The following is a 17,319-nucleotide window of genomic DNA, read 5'->3' on the forward strand; positions in this document are numbered from 1 at the left end:
TGAAGAATTATGTATCATTATTAATAATGTTAAGAGCTTGTTGCATTATTTGCATTTAGAAGATCCATGGAAAGATAGTGCTTTTGGTATTTGTTGCTAGTTCCAGGTTGTAGACAGCCAAGCCCAGTCTTTATATGTAGTTTACAAACCTCCAGGAGAAGACTTCAGAACACTCAGAATGAAATCCAAGTGAATGCACACTGTCTCTTCATTGCATGCATTGTGGGTGTTAGCGCATGCAAGTGTGTGCACATGTGTGTGCCATTCCAAATGGGACAGAGAAAACCAGCAGTGCTTTCCAATGCACAATAAAACAGTTTATTTAAAAAGAACGCATTCAGTACTGTGTTTGGCACGTGAGGCAATGAGGCAGGCACATTCACACTTAACAGGTACATTTGGGAGCTGTCAAAGCAAACCATTGCATTTTCTTCACAAACTACAATCACAATATACACACAATTACCTCTATGAAAAGATGATCGTCCTTGCTCACCAAGAAGGCAGAAGATATTTACATGTTCCTCAGTCCAGCAGTGCTGGCTTCTTTCCTCCCCATCTCGTTGGCCCTCAGAGTCTGGCAGCTTGTTTCCAACGGCAGGTGAGGCTGCCTCTCACAGGAGGTGAGTCTGATTCCTAAGGGCCTGGCTTCTTCCAAAGAGTGAGAGAACTTCTGATGTATTTGGGAAAGAGTGAAGCCTTCAATACCAATGTCCTAGCATAAAATGACATTTCCAGAGCAAATACATTACATGAGCATGGGGAGGGTGCCACAGTAGTACACTATAAGAAGCACTGATTTTCCCTGACACATGCTTCTTGCTCGTTTCTTTAGTAACTTACATTCACTGTTCCCTCGCCTTTGGACCTTTTGGTTTCATCATTACTTTATAAAGAGCTTTGTTCCTCATTCTATGATGATGGAACATTCTTTAAAATAATGCTAACATGAAATGATGAAACCAAAGGAGGCTAAGTGAGAGAAGATATCATAAACATTCTTTTGTCTTGACTTCTAATTTATGCTTTCACAATGGATTGTCATTTTCCACCTAAAGAACAGAGGCAGCATGGTGTAGTATAGTACAATCAGTGGTTGGGAGACCTACACTCTGATTCTAGTTAGCTGGCTGGACAGAGAAGTCCCTGGACTCCCTCAAGTCAGTTATCGCTTCTCAACACTGAAGGTGCTGATCTGCACCTGAGATAATGTCTGGGTCTGTGAAGTTCTGCTGTGGACTTAGGTGACCACTCTATGTGAGTAAATGGTTGTGCCTTATGCATTGTGATTTTCCAGTAGGTTAGTTCTGTGTCCTGGGAGGACTTCATTGCTGATTTCTGTTGCTTGGTGATTGGGTCTTAGCCCAGCAATAAATCTCTCTTGGTCGTAAGTCTGCCTTTTCTGCATAGCATGGGCTCAGATCTGGATCTTGAAATGTTGTTAAAGAGCATTTCTAACAGGGACTCCAGTTGTTCTCAGTCTTGCAAAATGGCCCAGATTCTAGGTTTTAGAAGGAATCCTCCCCTTCCTTTATGCAAGTACTTCAGTGAGTTTAATCTACCTATGTATGCTGACCAAACCTCTCCCTCATCATCTATTGATTTTCTTTCCTCTCTCTCCAGCTAAAAATGTTATGGGAGTGGCTGGTTCTTCAAGGCTGTGTTTTGCGGTGAATTTATTCATAATAAAATTGGACCTACCTGTCAGTTCCCAGTGCTTGTAGCTATAGACTTCTGTCTGTGGTGCCAGATTTGTTCCCCAGGATACATGCAATTTGTTTGGAATAGAGAAAATCATCTGAACATGTACTTGACTCATTTAAAACAAAATATACCTTGCTCAAGATAGAGAAAACCCCATTTCCATTAAGAACAGAAAATAAAGGATATCCTGGCTTTTTAAACACAATATAGAAAATCAGTTTCAAACATTTATAGTCTAGAAATGCTTTAGACATTTTGTTGTTATAGATTTTATTGTAGGGAATTTTCTTATAGCCAGGAAACTATATTTGTTCCCTCATGATCTGATTGTAATTCACTATGTGCAGAACAAAAACTTATGGCCATTCACTGTGTATATTTTTTCCAGTATTGCCTTTCAAAGAATCTAATTAAATGCTCCTAAGAATGACTTCCTCCAGAAAAATTTTAATTTGCAAATAATGCTTATTTGTGGATGACCAGGGTATCTGAATCCTGAACACTTGGTTCAGAAGGGCAGTTGCTCTACTGCTCAGTGCCAGAGGACTGAAGTGGCCTTATGTTTGTAGATTACTTTTTTAGGGTCCAGCTTTACATTAGCTTAGTTAAGGGCAAGGCATCATATGATGCCATTCAGTCCCTGAAGTTGCTCAGAGGTTTTTGGTGGTGGTTTTTGACAAGTAGGAACTAAATAAAGTCCAGTCGAGTGCATATGCAAACTCTGGGCACTATGCTATGGGCATGATGCTGAGGGTCCCCTGGTTGGATAGAGACTTTTGAACCAGGGAGTCTCTTGAGGTGTATGGGGCCAGGTAAGATGAATGAGTGTCTTGTTCATTCCCTGCTCCATTGCACACACTGTTTTATGGATGCCTGTGAATTCTGTGCTGTGCCATAAGGAAGAGGAATAAGTAGAAAGGGAAAATAGGTGATGGACTATGGAATACACACACAAAAAGGATCAGCCATGAGTGGTTTCAACTGGCAGTTAATGAATGTTTCCCTTAGGAATCAGAAAACCCATGGTTGATTAACTCCTAAGGTATTGAGGAGTCTGTTGAGAGTTTAATAAGAGTCACATGGCTAGGGAATATTTTGAACTCCCTATGGCTTTAGCCTAGAGGATTTGATAATATGCAGTCTTACTAACAGTGAGTAAAACTGAACAAGGTGGAGGCGCCTCCCTGGAGAGAGGGTGCATTTGGAGGTCTCTCCAAAGCCACTGCTGACCTCTTCTATGTGGTACTTATGGACTCAGAAATAGTTCGGGCAGTGCTGTGCTGGAGCCAACTCATACTGGCTCTTGAAAATGTGTAGTTAAATTCTGAGCCGGTTGACAATCAGTTAGTAGCTTGAAATTTGCTATGATGAGAATATTTACACCATGGAAATTGATAAGTGCTACAAATCAGAGTTCTACAGTTCTGCAGAACCAGCTGTTGAACATTTAGCAGCACACCAAAAAGCTGAAACTGTTTCTGAATCACACAGAAAGGAGACCAAAGGAGCCCTTTGGTACCTCTGGCGATTAAAGGCTTTACATGTGCACAGCTACAGATAGAGGCTTGGCCAAAATTTCATTAGAGCAGTGGCACCTTATACAACAGGCTGGAACAAAGTGGCTAATAACAACTGATCACCCTTATTTTACTGTGTTGGCCTTAGAATTTAAGCCCCTTGAATTCCTTCCTTGATGGATTTCCTTTTAGCCTGTAGATCTTTGTATTTGAGGCTTTACTTGGAGGTTGAGAAATCAGATTCCTTGAGGAATATGTTAGGCTCTGAGAGTAACTGGCCAGGTGAATCTAAATGAATTGTTTAACTCCCTCTTTCTCAACCTACCATTCTCAATGCCCTTCTTAGTTGGAAAGATAAAGGGCTAGCCTTGGATAAAGTACGTTTGAACTGTGTGTCTCACCTAATATTCAGGCTTGCATCCACTCCGACTACATTGACAGTTACTGATTGCACATTGGTGATTGGTCAAGTCAGCCAAAACAGTGGGATGGCTGAGTTACTAAGACTGTGTCTACACTGCCATGTATCATGATCACTTCAAAGAACACCTGAAACTAGTGGTATGATGAGTCAGAAGCATTCAGCTCCTTTGGTAAAAATGGTAACTATCCGTGTGGCTCTGCTATGATATGGTTTCCAAATGCTGGCCAGGTCAGAATCAACTTGCAATCTTTGTAAGCTGAACTTATTCCAGGATATTATGAGTTAATGGTATGGAGTGAGAAGCAAGAATTCTATTTTGAATAGTTTCTCATTTCAAACCTTTCTTTGCTGTGGGATTAGCAGCAAAATTCAGAGCCTAACCTCAGAACCCCACTACAATATTAAAATGAGGTGAGTTATTCTGCAAGTCCAGAACCCCCCACCAATCTTAAATGAAGTGAATTGTTCTGCAACAGGCTCTTCCATGTGATTTCACTGTAATCAACAACAAGAGAATGAGCTGCACTGAGGATAAAAACATCTATTCAAACAACATTTCTTCAGTAATAAATCACATCACCATAAAAATACATTTCCAGAAATACTGCATAACACAATAATGACATTCTAAACTGTTTTCCATTTCAAATGTTGTAACCATCAGGGTGTGAGGGAGACACAATTAGCCATGCTAGTTCTTGGTATAACTCATCTGTGGCCTTGATTAATTGGGCCACAGAGTCCAGACTGGTTAATCAGTTGGCCAAGGTGCCTAGCCCAACAGCACAGAGCTCCATTGGGCTCTCCATCCAAATATGCACAGCCCCAATTCTAGAAGCAAAGACAGTTAAAGAAGCTAAACAGAAAGTTTTGTCCAGCGCATTCAAACAATAATGGGGAAAATGGATTAAAGGATCCAGAATTACACAAGAAATTACTCAATTTGTCATTTTGCACATGATGAGCCACCAAAGTCATTCATAATCTGTACATCTTCTTAGCATATTGAACTTAGCAAATGCAATAATTCAAAGGCTGCTGTTGAAACAACTTATACTATGGGAGGCATTTCTTAATCCAGTTGCAAATTATACATACAGGAAAGTACATAACCATTTTCAGCCTTCAATTTCTAAATTATGCATGCATATCACTGAAGCCAGGTTTTATGATGAATATTGTGTAAGATTTCAGCTGCCAATCTGAGCCATCAGTAACTAAACTGTGATTTATCAAATAATGATTGACCAAATGGATTTTCTTCTGGAGCCACGGAAGGTATCAGTGGATGGCTGTATTTTGAGGCAAGCATCTCCTTTAATGTTTTGCATTGAGAAATTTTTTGGGGGAGGGAGAGAATTTTTTTCTCCTCTACAGTCTGACTTACTTTAGGTGTCCTGTAAATCCCAGACCAAATCATTCTCCCTTTGAGCCTGTCTTCATTTGATACTGACAGGGCTGAGAAGAACTAGATGAGGAATCATGACTTCTCCACTAATTACCTATGCAATCTTGGGAAAGTCACCGAGCCTCTCTGTTTCTCCATTTTCTCATTTGTAAACTCAAGAATTGGGACAGGAGAACTTCAAAGTTCTTCAGTTCCCAGCATTTCACATTCTCCAGTGCTGGCCCAGCCTCATTTAGCCTCAGGGCAACACTGCTTTGTTCTCTGAGAGTGTGTAATAATCAGTGCCTTGCCCGAAGTCTGAAGAAATATTGTTCTGTTCCTCAGCTTCTCCAGAAAATTGGCACTCATGTCCATGAGTGACAGGTGGTCTGGGGGCCTCTTCCTTTGTGCATTCTTGCTGGTAGCCCCATGGTCAGATGCTTGATATCGAGGTCCCAGACAGATGGCACAGCAGTCACGATCAGCACTGCCAGGCACATGATGCCACTATACACACGGTTAAGGACACTTAAGACACAGACACAAAGGCGGAGGAACCATAGACTTCACAATCATCAAATACAGGGGAGAATTTTTTGGCTGTGAGAGGAATGACTGACAGCACTTTTTAACCTGGTTCTTCCCCTGGATCACATGACACTCAGAACAAGTGATGACAACCAAGGCTCTAGCATTATCAAGTTGCCAAATATTTGCCTTTTCCTCCATCTGCAATTTGATTGGTTTTGGTGTCAGATGTAGACAGCCTCGAGGGCTTTATGATGAAGTTTATCCCTATAGCTGAGGTTGGATTCTGCTGTGAGTATCCTAAACAGGGAAAAGGTTGACAGAAAGAGTTTGCTAAGCCTAGAACCAGCAAAGCGAGTCAGTGCAAAAGCCAGGGGGATAGATCTGTAGCTGAGTCAGGAAAGATGGCCCTAATAGTCCCTTCTGTCCAGCTCACTGCACTTAATTACACAAGCCTGGGAAGCACAGGAGGGCTGGCCAGTTCTGGTTACTTACACTGCTGTCTCCCTAATCAGGACACATGGGACCCACCAAGTCTTTTGGTTGTGAGAATGGTTATATAATGTCCAACTCTGAAGCAGTCTTTAAAAAGAGAAAGATTTTGGTATGATCATCCATTGGCCATTTTTCTCTATATGCTAGAACTGCCAGTCCAGGGCATAACTAACATTAAAAGCTGCCATACACTGAGTACCTACTATGTGCTGAAAGCTGGGGTCAATGCTTTACCCACAAACTGCAACTAAACTTTGCAATGGGGCAAATCAAGACTGTAAAGCAAGAACTTACGAGAATTGTGTTCATGAACCACTATAGAAGGGCTTGCAATTTTCTTCACAGTTTGTTTTTGTGTTTTGGTAACAAAGATCTTTTGGGGTCAGCTCTAGGAAATCCTGCCTAGAAGTGGGGATGAGCTGATCTTCAAGCCTTTCTATCTCTGGAGACAAGTCCATTTCCTCACTATTCTGAGTTTTTGTTAAAGCGATTGATGGAAAATCCCACTCCAGAAATAAGATGAAGCTAAGGGTGAACTTAATTAAAAAACAAACAATAAACATCGGCGTGTTGATGAGATCAAATTAAAAGAATCCACCCTGGAAAAATTAACTGGTTTTAGAAATTCTGGCATTTTGTTCTATAACCTTCTTGGTTCTTTTGCAATTCTACTTAGTAAAAACAAATGGGTACACTAGGATTAAGACTCCAGTGTCAGAATCAATCCCTGTGATCTTGGCATTAGTATCTCTAGGTTGTCACTAAATGAACTAAGTGCTAGGGAACAGCCAACTAGATACCTCCATCAGTTATTAGCCTCACAGCAATGCTTACAGAGCACAGCTCAAGAACAGTGGTGCTGTCCTCACGACAGTAGCACACATGGTGTGGTTTTGATGGCCATCAAATCATACCATTGGATTTAAAAATGATTTTACTGTTTACCCTTATAAATATTTCCAGTAATCAAGCTATTTTAGTTTTTCTCATTTTGAAACATCTACTCCTATTTCTTCCCATCTACTTGAACAACTGCTATTCACATAACATTGGAAGATGTGTCACAACTGACAACATTTGAACCCAAATGATTTCTCTCTCAGCAGCTAATATCTGCATCTACATAAGCTGTCCTGATTAGATAGCTTTTGGAAAAGGACAGCTTTGGGACCAGGCACGACATGAGCATCAGGACTGCATCTCTTCTCATTGTATTTGGTTTAATTTGGGGCATGCTTATACCTTCCCAAAGAGGGGCAGTGAGCTGATTCCTGAACTACAGCAATTATTTTTAATAGCATTTGTAACACTACAAGTGATCTAGATGAGATGTCTGTAAAAGAATGAGCTGCTCCACTCAAACATAAAATAAGTGTGCTTGACTGGCATTTGGAAGGAAGAATCAAGCACATTAAAATTTAACATCAACTTGTCTAGACTTTGAATTGAACTGTAAGGACAAAATGCTGCTCAGTAAAACTCAGGTATGGAAATGATGTGATTGCTACTTCTCCAGTTGAAATAATAAAAAGGAGAATGGCCAACTAGTCCCTTTATGGCAGGTCTACATAATCCCAAATTCCAAGAGTGCTTTAGCACCCAATCTTGCCGCTGCACAATAACTTCTCCTTTTGAAATGCTTAATTTGTAGGCATGTAGACCTGCCTTCAGTTGATGGAATATTGAGTGTCTACTCATACAGTAGTTTGAAGAAAACAAAGAGTTCTGGATTGGTGGTGGTGGACACAGTGATATTCAAAGGGACTTTACCTGGGCACTACTCAAACCTGGGGCCAGCCTGGTCAACCTCCAAGCTTCTCTTTCATTCTAATCCTGCTGGTTCTCAAAGCTCTGAATGGGCGACACAGTAACAATATGTTAAGGGATAGAGGATTCCATAATAAATTCTGAATATTCATATATTCATCTCCTATTCCTTTCTGTGTCCTAGTCTCTTAAGCTGACTCAGTGCTTCTATATTTAGAGAGAATGCCCAGCTGTCTTGGGCTGGGACTGTGGCAGGTACCAGACCAAGAGTAGAGCACCCTTACAGATATGGCAGTGGTGCTATTACCTGCCACAGTGTCAACTCATGTCAAGAGATGTGATGCCACACAGGCCATAGGCATTCTCTTGAGTGAAAGGTACACTGCCTTGCATGCTACCTGCCACAGAAGGCTCACTGTGCTGCAGAATGACTGTGTGGATTACTGAGGACTTCCTAAGAGTCATTTCTTATGAAAGTAATCATGAGAAGGTCCATTATGATGGTTCATGGTTTATCATGAAAACATTGAAGTTACCCAGAGCCTTGAACACATCAGGTCCAGATGCAACACAGACAAGCAAGGCTAATTCAACAGTATTCCTAACAAATTATTAAACTCCATAGTGCTGGGAGGCATGTGGAATAGCTGTAGGGAGAGAAGGGAGATGGTAGACAGGAGATAGAAAGTAAGAGATGAGATATGCAAACCAATTTTTTATGTTTCCATGTTGAAGAGTCTGATCCCACCAACAAAACTGAGATCTGCCCCAACTGGTCAGAGGCCTCTGATTCTGAGGACTGTGTCTGAGCAGAGCTACAAAAACTCTAGCTCCAGTCCTTATAAAAATGGGAGGCAGTTGATTATCAAAATACAAACATGAAAATACTCTAAACCATTTCATTAGCAGCATACTTTCAAATGCAACATTCCCTTTATCAATCAAGTTTAAATCATGTGGTTTCAATGCCATCTGTCCTTGCTAAATCTGCCAAGCCCCTTAAAAGAGCAGTGCAAGAGAGAGAGAGAAAGAGAGAGAGAGAAAATTATTTCCTCTCAAATGGCAGACTAGTCTTTGAGACATTCCCTAGGGTTCTATTCTGAAGACTATTCAACTTGACTTGGGGCACTTTTTAACAGCCATTTGGCACACTCCATTTGGAGTTCTTAGGCACAGTGTGACAGAGTCAGCTTGGTGAGCCCTTCCCCATGCATTCGGTACAGCAGCTGAAACTCAGCAGGCAGCTGGTGGGACTCCTGCCATTTGGTGGTAAATTTGGTTCCTTTTTTGTCATAGTAATGGTATGGAAGATCTTCCCTTGTGTTGGGGTCAAATCCAAAAGGCCAAAATCCATACAAGTGGATCTCTTCACATATTGCTGACGCAAGGGTGTACATTAGTATACCTGTGCTCAGCCGTTTGGGCGACAAATGCTTGTTTTTCCAGTACCTGTGGAACAATAAGTACATGTGGATTCAGAGGCCAGTGTTGAAGGTTTCAATCAGACAGGTCAGTCAGCCTGGGCTGGGAGGTGGGTTTGTCTAGACTGTTTCAAGTTTCATGGACAAACCCAGTTCCCAGCTCAGTCCTTTCCCCTTCCAGAAGAAATTTCAAAGTCCAGTCTGGGTTTTCATACTCTTTAAGGAGTGAGAATGACTCTGACCACCTTTTTGGTATAGTAGAACTGAAACTGATGATGAGGGGAATAAAATGATGAGATCAAAAGACCAAGGGACTGGCTGGCAGGAGACTTGGCTTATTATTCTCATCCTGATCATTCTGAACAGTGACTTTGGGTAAAAAAAAAAACTCCTGCTACTAGTACCCCAATTGATTCATCTTCAAATTGTCTCTTTAAAAACGTGACCGCACATCCTGGGACAGTCCCAGTGCATGCATGTTTGTTATCCCTGTTGCAGCTTTCACCAGCACCCCTTTTCTCTCAAAGAAAAGATCCAGATTGGCCTATAAATCATGGCATCACTCCACCTTCCAGATATATCTGGACTATGATTCTTTCTTCAACTGAATAGATCTTAAATTTGGAAGACTTTGGAAAACTACAGGATGGAATAATCTGCTATGGGATAAAGAATTTCCCCAGGTACCAGATCTTCCAGAACCCAGTTTAACCTGTAATAATATATTGGACTCTACTAGAATGCTAGAGATGCAGACATCTTCAGAAACAAGAGTTGAGGCAATTTTTCCAGATGTTTTAAAGGAAAAAAATCCTACAATTAATCTTGCTTTATAAAATGCCCTGTATTAAGTGCCTCTCAGTTCTGGCTTCATGTTAGAATCATCTAAGGATTCATTAAAAAATACCAATCACCCAGTCCCCACCTCCCTTTCACTAGGACTACACAGAATCTCTTGAGGTAGAGCCCAAGCAGCAGTATTTTTTCAAGTTCTGTAAGTGATTCTCATCCACAGCTAGAGTTGAAAATCCCCAGACTAGATGGGAATATTGCATTTCTGCTCAACCTCGCTATCAAACCATAAGGTTTACAGCATTCATGAAATTCTTTCATGTGTTTTCCCCACAGAGACAGAATTATAAAGAAAAATTATAAATTTATGATTTATCTAGGTGGTTTATTACACTTGGGCATCAACAAAATACCTACATAACAAACAAAAGGGAACATTTTAAGTCAACTGCATCTTCCTTTAAAAAAAAACCATTTTAGTTGTCTAATGCAGCCATTGGCTTTATTGGGGTATAGTTATCCATTTAAAGAAAATTCTTGATTCATGGTGATTGCCATGACTGCTTGGTAGGCATATAAGGGGGTTTTGAAAAGTTCATGGAAAATGGAATTAAGAGATTTTGAAATCCATGCAGTTTTGTTTTCATAAAATGCATTTCTATGAACTTTTGGAAGACTTCTCATCCCATCAAGAGAGGGGACAGGGTGTCGAGGGGAAGTCTGATGAAACACCAATCACTCCATGTGGCCCTTGGTTACCAGCTGGGGGTGGACTGAACTTACCTAGAACAACACAGTCATTCATTACAAAGGATAAAGAGTTTGTCATACACTATTAAAATCACCACAACTAACTAACTGGAGGGCTCCCACCCCCAAGAGATTACAATATTGATTTGCCATCTGGTGGGGTAGGAGTTAAATGCAATAAAATATACACACCTGTTGACATGCTGCATTATATTTCCAGGCCAAGCCAACTGGACCTTTAACTGACCTCTGTGTTCAACAAAAAAGTCAACTAATGTTCTGGTCACAGTTGCTGAAGTGTGGAAGAAAAATGCAGGGATCCAAAGAATGGCCCCATCAAGCTTTTTTAAACTGAGGAAAAAGTTGTTACGGTCCTGAATGGTCAAGAGATTGTTGTAATATTTCTCCAGGATGCTGGGGTTGAAGGTGGTAAGGTTGGTTTTCCTTCCAACATCTCTTTGGAAAGCCTCCGTAGGGGCAAAATTGCAACGGAAAACAAAATCTGATTGATCTATTTCTTGTCCACACTGGCTCCCTGTCAGGATACCACTATTTCCAACCACAGCACAGATATTATAATGCTTATTCACAATGGGTGACACATCTGGAAGCAGTGAGCGGAAGTTATTGCTAATAGAGAAAACATATTTATGGCTGGAATAATCATAGTGCATCAGTTGTCCGATCCGAACACTATTCTTGGTCAAAGAAAAATTTTTTATTACATCGACATGCTGAAGAATTTCTTGCCTAAAATAAAAAGAAATTCATTAAATGCATTCCATTCAAGAGAATTGATTGTGCATCTTACAACTTACATGGCCATTTCATTCAGACAAGCATCTGGGGCACACTGAATCCCAAAAAGACTATACATTCATACGTGTGGCCTTCCAAGGGAGGACTGTCTAGGCAGTCACAGACATGGTCTCATCTTTCAGGTAAGCTGTGAATGTGACCCTTTGCGACCTGTAAATGCAACTCAGTTTTAGCTGCCATTTCTTTGTTTCTGCTCTACTTGGAGAGTGTATTTGATTTGGGGCAGAGACACAGGCCAAACCGAGTCAGAAAATACAAGGAGACAGACCATTTACGCAGGCCTCAAAGAGCTCACATTAACGCACACACATTGGTGACTGAGAGTCTGTAACTAGGGATGACTTGTTTGCTGTCGGTCTGAAGTGTTCGAGAGAGATCAAATATCACTGGTGTCTAAAGAAGAGCCAAGCAGATCTGAGTTGGTACATGACTATCTATTATTAAAATATGAAATGGTAATAGCAGTGGGTATATTTAACTACTTAATAGAAATGAGATGATAATCTTATTAAGGCCATTTAATAATGAAACAAGGATATTTTTCAACTTGGTTATACAGAAATAAAATTTAGTTGGAGAAATCTAACTCTTAGAAAAAGAGGCTGCTGTAAATCATGAAAATATGTGAATATTCGGAGCATGCATGGGGCAAAAGTGACACTAAAACCTAACTTCAGATTGCTTTCATACTGAGCTTTAAGTAATGAAGTATCTCCTCTTAAAGTCTCTGCTATTTAAAATATTTGAGAGACCAGCAGCATTATACTTTGCTGCTAGATTTCCTGCTGCTAAGCAATCACATTGAGTCTCTTGTGTCTTTTGCCTAAAAATAGTAAGAGTGAAATAACATGCTTTGCACATCTTTAACTTTGGTTGGAATTTTATTTTAAAAAGAAAGACTTCACTCCTCAAGGTACAGAGCAACATAATCTGAAATCTGCATTCCCAGCTTCCAAAGTTACCAGTACTGTTCTTAGAAGCTGGCAAAAGGCAAGACAAGTTCAAAGCAACACTAGTGGAAACTACTTAAAGGTTATCTGGTAAGTGGGCTGGAGGAAGGAGGTTTTGAGAAAAATACCCTTCTGATTCATCACAAGGGTTCTGTGTACTGTGGGAAGAACATCTTTACTGAATTAGAAAAATGTTTTGGGGAAAGGTATATAGTTTCCCACCCAGAAAGTTTCTGGGTTGTCTATTGGACAAAAACATTTCTTTTTAAAAAAGCCCAAAAATGCTTTTAAAAAGAGTATTACTAGCATTTTAGAATTAACTTTCATGGACTTCTTGCTAAAGAAACTTGTTTTTGTAATGTTGGTCATAATCATAGGACTGTATGTCAACTTTTTAAGTCAGTGACATTTTCCTGACATCATGGATATCCACTGAATTTGTTTTAATTCTGCCAATGGATTAAGACTTAGAGAGGGAGAGGGAGAGAGAGAGAGAGAGAGAGAGAGCGAGAGCACGAGCTGGAAAGGCACAACTCTCTAAAGAGACTGGTTTGTTAAATATGCCTTCACACCCCTCATGAATACACTAGATGGCTCACACTGCATTTAGCAGGGCGACAGTTCTGCCAAGGAGGAGGGAGTAAAGACAGCCCCACTCCTAAAAGCTGACCTGAATCAGTGAGAACTCATCCCTTCCCTCCCAAAACAACTACACCCAAGCAACAAGCAAAACAACTGCATGTAAAAATGAGGATACTGTGAATAATCAGAATGATGTTGGACAACTTCACAACAAGTTAAAAGCTATAAAGGGTTAACAAGCAAAATCAAAACAAAAATCATTGAAAAGTATACTTAGAAATCTATCTATTTGTGGGCCAACGTTTTCACTAGTAAATTGATGACAATGGATCACGTTATTTTGTGTGTGCTTCAATGAGATGGTAACATTTTATATTTCAAAAAAAAGATTTTTTTCAGTGAAGGAATGAAAATACATTGTGTAGTTACATGCATTTTGCAATTATTTGCCTTTTTTTTTCCCAAATGGATGGCTTTGGTACTATCAGCCAGACTTGTTGACTGCAACTCATGACATTCAATCAAGCCCAAGTTAGGGAGAATATTGGAAATGCCTTTTTTCCCCGCAAACTGGCCATCCTGATGCTTCTCTTTGATGAGAGGCCGCTACTCGCATCTGAGTTGTGACTCTGAGAACTGGGGCCCGTGCGGGAGGTGGGGGCATGTTGGTTGTTTTGGTTTTAGGGCGTTGTTTTGTCCTTTGAGCTCGAGAATTCAAACACGCGTTTGGATGGTTGCCTCCTATCCTACCTTTGATGTAAAAACGCTGTCCGATTAAAAGTCCACTTAGAAGGTTTCTCGTGGAGTTCCTGGGTGAGAGAATTCGTAATGGGCACAAACGACGGGTCTAGGAACTTCAGCGCAAACTGCGACCTGGAGGGGAGCAGGAGGAACACAGACCAACGCACACGGGCCTCAGCGCTGGAAGCCGCCCCGGGGCGCCCTCGGGAGGGCCACCCTGGACGCCCGCGGCCGGGGGGAAGGCTGGCAGCCAAGGGAGCCGTCTCCATTGTCAGCCTGCGGGTGCAGGAAAGGCCAGAAAATGGCCGTCGTGCGAGGGCAGGGGCGGGGGCCCGGCACGAGGCGCGGGGCCGAGTCAGCACCGCGGACAGCGGCCGCCCAGCGCCCATTGATTTTTGGGGAAAGGGCAGAGGAAGCCGGAGCCTCGGAGGAAGGCTGGGGTTGGTTCCTGCCTTAACCACTTCCTTCCCGGGCCAAGTCAGATTTCACTCCCATCCGTTGGCTTTCTCGGCGGGCGCAGTCTGGGCCGGCGGGAGCGCAGGTGGCGTGGGTGCGGGCCGCCAGCCGCCAGCCGCTCGAGGCCCGATCGGGAGCGCGCCAGGGGCACAGGTAGGCGCCGGCGCTCCCGAGGAGTTGAGCCCGCGGCTCCCGGCGCCTCCCTCGTGCGGCCCCGCGCCCCGCGGCGCCTCCGTAGCGGGCCAGGGTGGGCGTCCAGAGGAGGCCGCTTCCCGCAGGGCCAGGGGACCTGCACAAATCGCAGAAAAGAGACGGGATCGAGGGAAAACACCAGGGCCTTGTGGAGGAGGAACCCGTGCATCCCTGGACGCTTGCGGGAGGGGCCGGAGAGGGTGCGAGTGGAGCCCGGCGCCTGCGCCATGAAAGCGCCCGCACCGCCCGGAGCCGGCCGCCGAGTCTGCGGACCCCGAGCCCGGAGGGCGCTCACCGCCCGCCTCGCCGCCCCCTCCCAAGTGCACCGCCTCTGTGAGTCCTCCCCCCATTTCTGAGATGGGGGAGGGGATGCCGAGGAAGAATACGAGAAAGGCAATCGCATCGATTAGCATCGCCGCTTTTAGGGGATTTCGGTTAAAAAATAAAGGGGAGGAGGAGGAGGGCGCAGCGGAGAGGGGAGGGAAGGGGGCAGGCAGTTCCCTCGCCCAGAGGGTCTCGGAGCCGCCGACCCTCGCCCTGCGCCCCGCACACCGCCGGCCGGGGGCCCGAGGGCGCTCGGACCGGGCCGCACTCACCGGAATCCCGCGTGGAACATGTACATTCGCGGCGCCCCCGGGCTGGCGTACTTGGGAGTGGTGAAGATGTTCTCCTTTTTCAGGGACACGTAGCTGATGAGCGACAGGATCAGCAGGGCCACGCTGAGCATGACCAGCCCCAGCACACTGGCCACCCGGGCCATTTTGCAGTTTCTCATCCCGGGCTGGGCGGGGATCAGGGCAGCCGGGCCGATGGGTCCATGGGGCGGCCGGCGGCTGGCCCGCGTGCCCGAGTGTGCGCGCGACTGTCCGCGCGCGCGGGGAGCGCGGGATGCGCGGCGGCGGCGGCGGGGGCGGCGGCCGGGGCCGGGCTCAGGGCGGGCCGGCGGCGCGCGGGACCCCCGGAGGCGGCGGCGGTCGCGGCGGCGAGCGGGCCGAGCCGGCGAGCAGGAAGATGGAGGGGCCGCGCGGCGACGCGGCGGGGAGCGCGCGGTGCGTTCCCGGCCCCCGGCTCAGGCTCCCCCGCGCGTTTCCAGAGAGGCTGCCATCTCCGCCGCCGCCTGCAAGATAAATGTGATTGGAATAATGTTACCGTTCGATCTAAGCACAGGATTTAATTAATGAACTCTAATCTCCCAAATAAGCGCGGGGGGGGGTGCGGGGGAGGCGGCGCGGGGAGGGGACCCGAGGCTGCCGCCGAGGAGGAGGCTGCGTGGAGACAGACGCCCGAACTTCGTTCCGTGGACCATTCATTACCTTATAAATATAGCGCAGAATAGGGAGATAAATAACCGGATCTGCTGCTCTGCAGGATAAACACCAGCTGGCTGCTTCGCAGAGATGCGGGGGGGGGAGTGTTTTTAGGGAGGCAAACGTTTAAAACTTCTCTTCTCCCCACCGAGGCACCACTCTGGGGCCAGCACCTGCCACAGCAAATGGGGCCTGGGCCTGCCCGCCTTGGGAGAGTTTAAATCCTCCTTGAATGTTCTAGAATGTGTCCCCATCTTCCTCCTACGCCCACCACATGCTTCCCTCATCCTTAAAAGGTGGGTATGCCTAGCAAGGTGAGCTGTGAGTGCAGAGGGACTGGTTGCCTTCTTCCTTGACCTTCTAGGGCCTGGCCCATGGCCACAGCAGGTGGACAGTGCTTTCTGATGGTTGGACCAGGCCTGGAGCATTTAGCCCTGATGGAACTTGCTATTGCCCAATCTTCAGACCCATCCCCGGGGCCAGGCCCACTGAATGGGCGGTTTGGCCCGAGAGCCCCGGAAGCTGCAGGCGCCACTCATCCCAATGGTTACAGATGCACACAACTCTGTTGAAGGAGCCCCAAACCAGGTAAGAGAGTCTGCCTCTTAGGGAGGTAGGGAAGCTCAGTGCTAGTGCTTTGCATTGCTTGGCCTTACATTTGTTCCAGCATCTTCACATGTTACCTGTTTTCATGTTCATTGGATATACAAATTAATTCATTTTGACTCATGCTTTCTGGTGACCCAGGGAAATACAAGTTCCTTCAGCTCTGTTCTTTGCAATCATCTCATGGCCTCTTCTACCCTAACCTTACACTTGACATGGTCAATAAGCAATAATGAAAAGAAGCTGGAGGGGAGAATTGGCCTTCGAGAACTTTTCTAATCAAGCAAGTTGAGGTTTTTCCACGGGAGTTTATAATTTCTTTGTCTGCCAAGCTTCTTGCCTTATGGACTTTGGTGGAACTGGTGTCGGGGTCTGTGTGGGGGCTGTCAGCTCCTGGCTGCGTTGAGCTCCTGGGCTGTAAGCTCCTGCAGAGCAATGGCCCTGCCTTTCTCCAGTCCTGACTCACATGGTGGGGGGGGGTCTTGCTGAGTGTTTTGGGGCCACCTGCACTCCTCTGCGAGGACCTGTTTGGTTGTGGACAGCGGCACTCAGAAGGTTTCTGTTTCCAGTGACAAAGGGGGTTGCCTTGTGCCCATTAAGGATAGTGCTGGGATTTAACCCCCAAAGTCTTACATTAATGATATTAAGAGAGTGGAAACCTAATTTTACTCTGCTGTTTAGAGATGAGGACTTTGGAGTGTCATTGAATACAATGCGATCATTAAGTCGGAGCCCCCATAATTGAGGCTGCTTAAATATACATGTGTTCCTGCCAGGACGTGACACAGCTTAGGGGGCCCTGGCAAGAGCTTGTGTCATGCTCTTTGAACTTTGAACCCCAGAACCATGAACGAAAACAGACTTCTTTTCTTTAAAAAGTA

The 17,319-nt window shown here is 44.5% G+C and overlaps 1 protein-coding gene across 2 annotated transcripts; it reads right to left on the reverse strand.

Moving 5' to 3' along the window:
* Positions 1 to 292: 292 nt before the first annotated feature.
* Positions 293 to 15,588, reverse strand: ST8SIA3 (ST8 alpha-N-acetyl-neuraminide alpha-2,8-sialyltransferase 3). 2 transcript variants are annotated; one of them, XM_051851188.3, is made up of 4 exons: positions 15,122 to 15,588; positions 13,887 to 14,009; positions 10,978 to 11,535; positions 293 to 9,271 (listed from the first exon to the last, which is right to left on the reverse strand). In XM_051851188.3, exons 1-4 carry the CDS (start codon positions 15,298 to 15,300, stop codon positions 8,989 to 8,991), a joined length of 1,143 nt encoding a protein of 380 aa, XP_051707148.1. In that variant the 5' UTR covers positions 15,301 to 15,588; the 3' UTR covers positions 293 to 8,988. The 2 variants fall into 2 exon arrangements, with proteins under 2 accessions (XP_051707148.1, XP_089161209.1); XM_089305083.1 differs by having other exon boundaries at positions 293 to 5,539; positions 15,122 to 15,451.
* Between the last annotated feature and the right edge of the window lie 1,731 nt (positions 15,589 to 17,319).

The sequence above is a fragment of the Oryctolagus cuniculus genome, chromosome 10 (genome assembly GCF_051225735.1).
Source record: "Oryctolagus cuniculus isolate XC-2025 breed Fujian yellow rabbit chromosome 10, ASM5122573v1, whole genome shotgun sequence".
In the NCBI taxonomy this organism is placed as follows: domain Eukaryota; kingdom Metazoa; phylum Chordata; class Mammalia; order Lagomorpha; family Leporidae; genus Oryctolagus; species Oryctolagus cuniculus.

Excerpts from the sequence above, each read along its gene's own strand:
- ST8SIA3 (XM_051851188.3), bottom strand. The coding sequence starts at position 15,300 with ATGAGAAACTGCAAAATGGCCCGGGTGGCCAGTGTGCTGGGGCTGGTC. Across the intron at positions 11,536-13,886 it reads ACAGCGTTTTTACATCAAAG|GCAAGAAATTCTTCAGCATG; the intron begins GTAGGATAGGAG and ends TTTTTATTTTAG. Across the intron at positions 9,272-10,977 it reads ATAATGCAGCATGTCAACAG|GTACTGGAAAAACAAGCATT; the intron begins GTGTGTATATTT and ends ATTGTTCCACAG.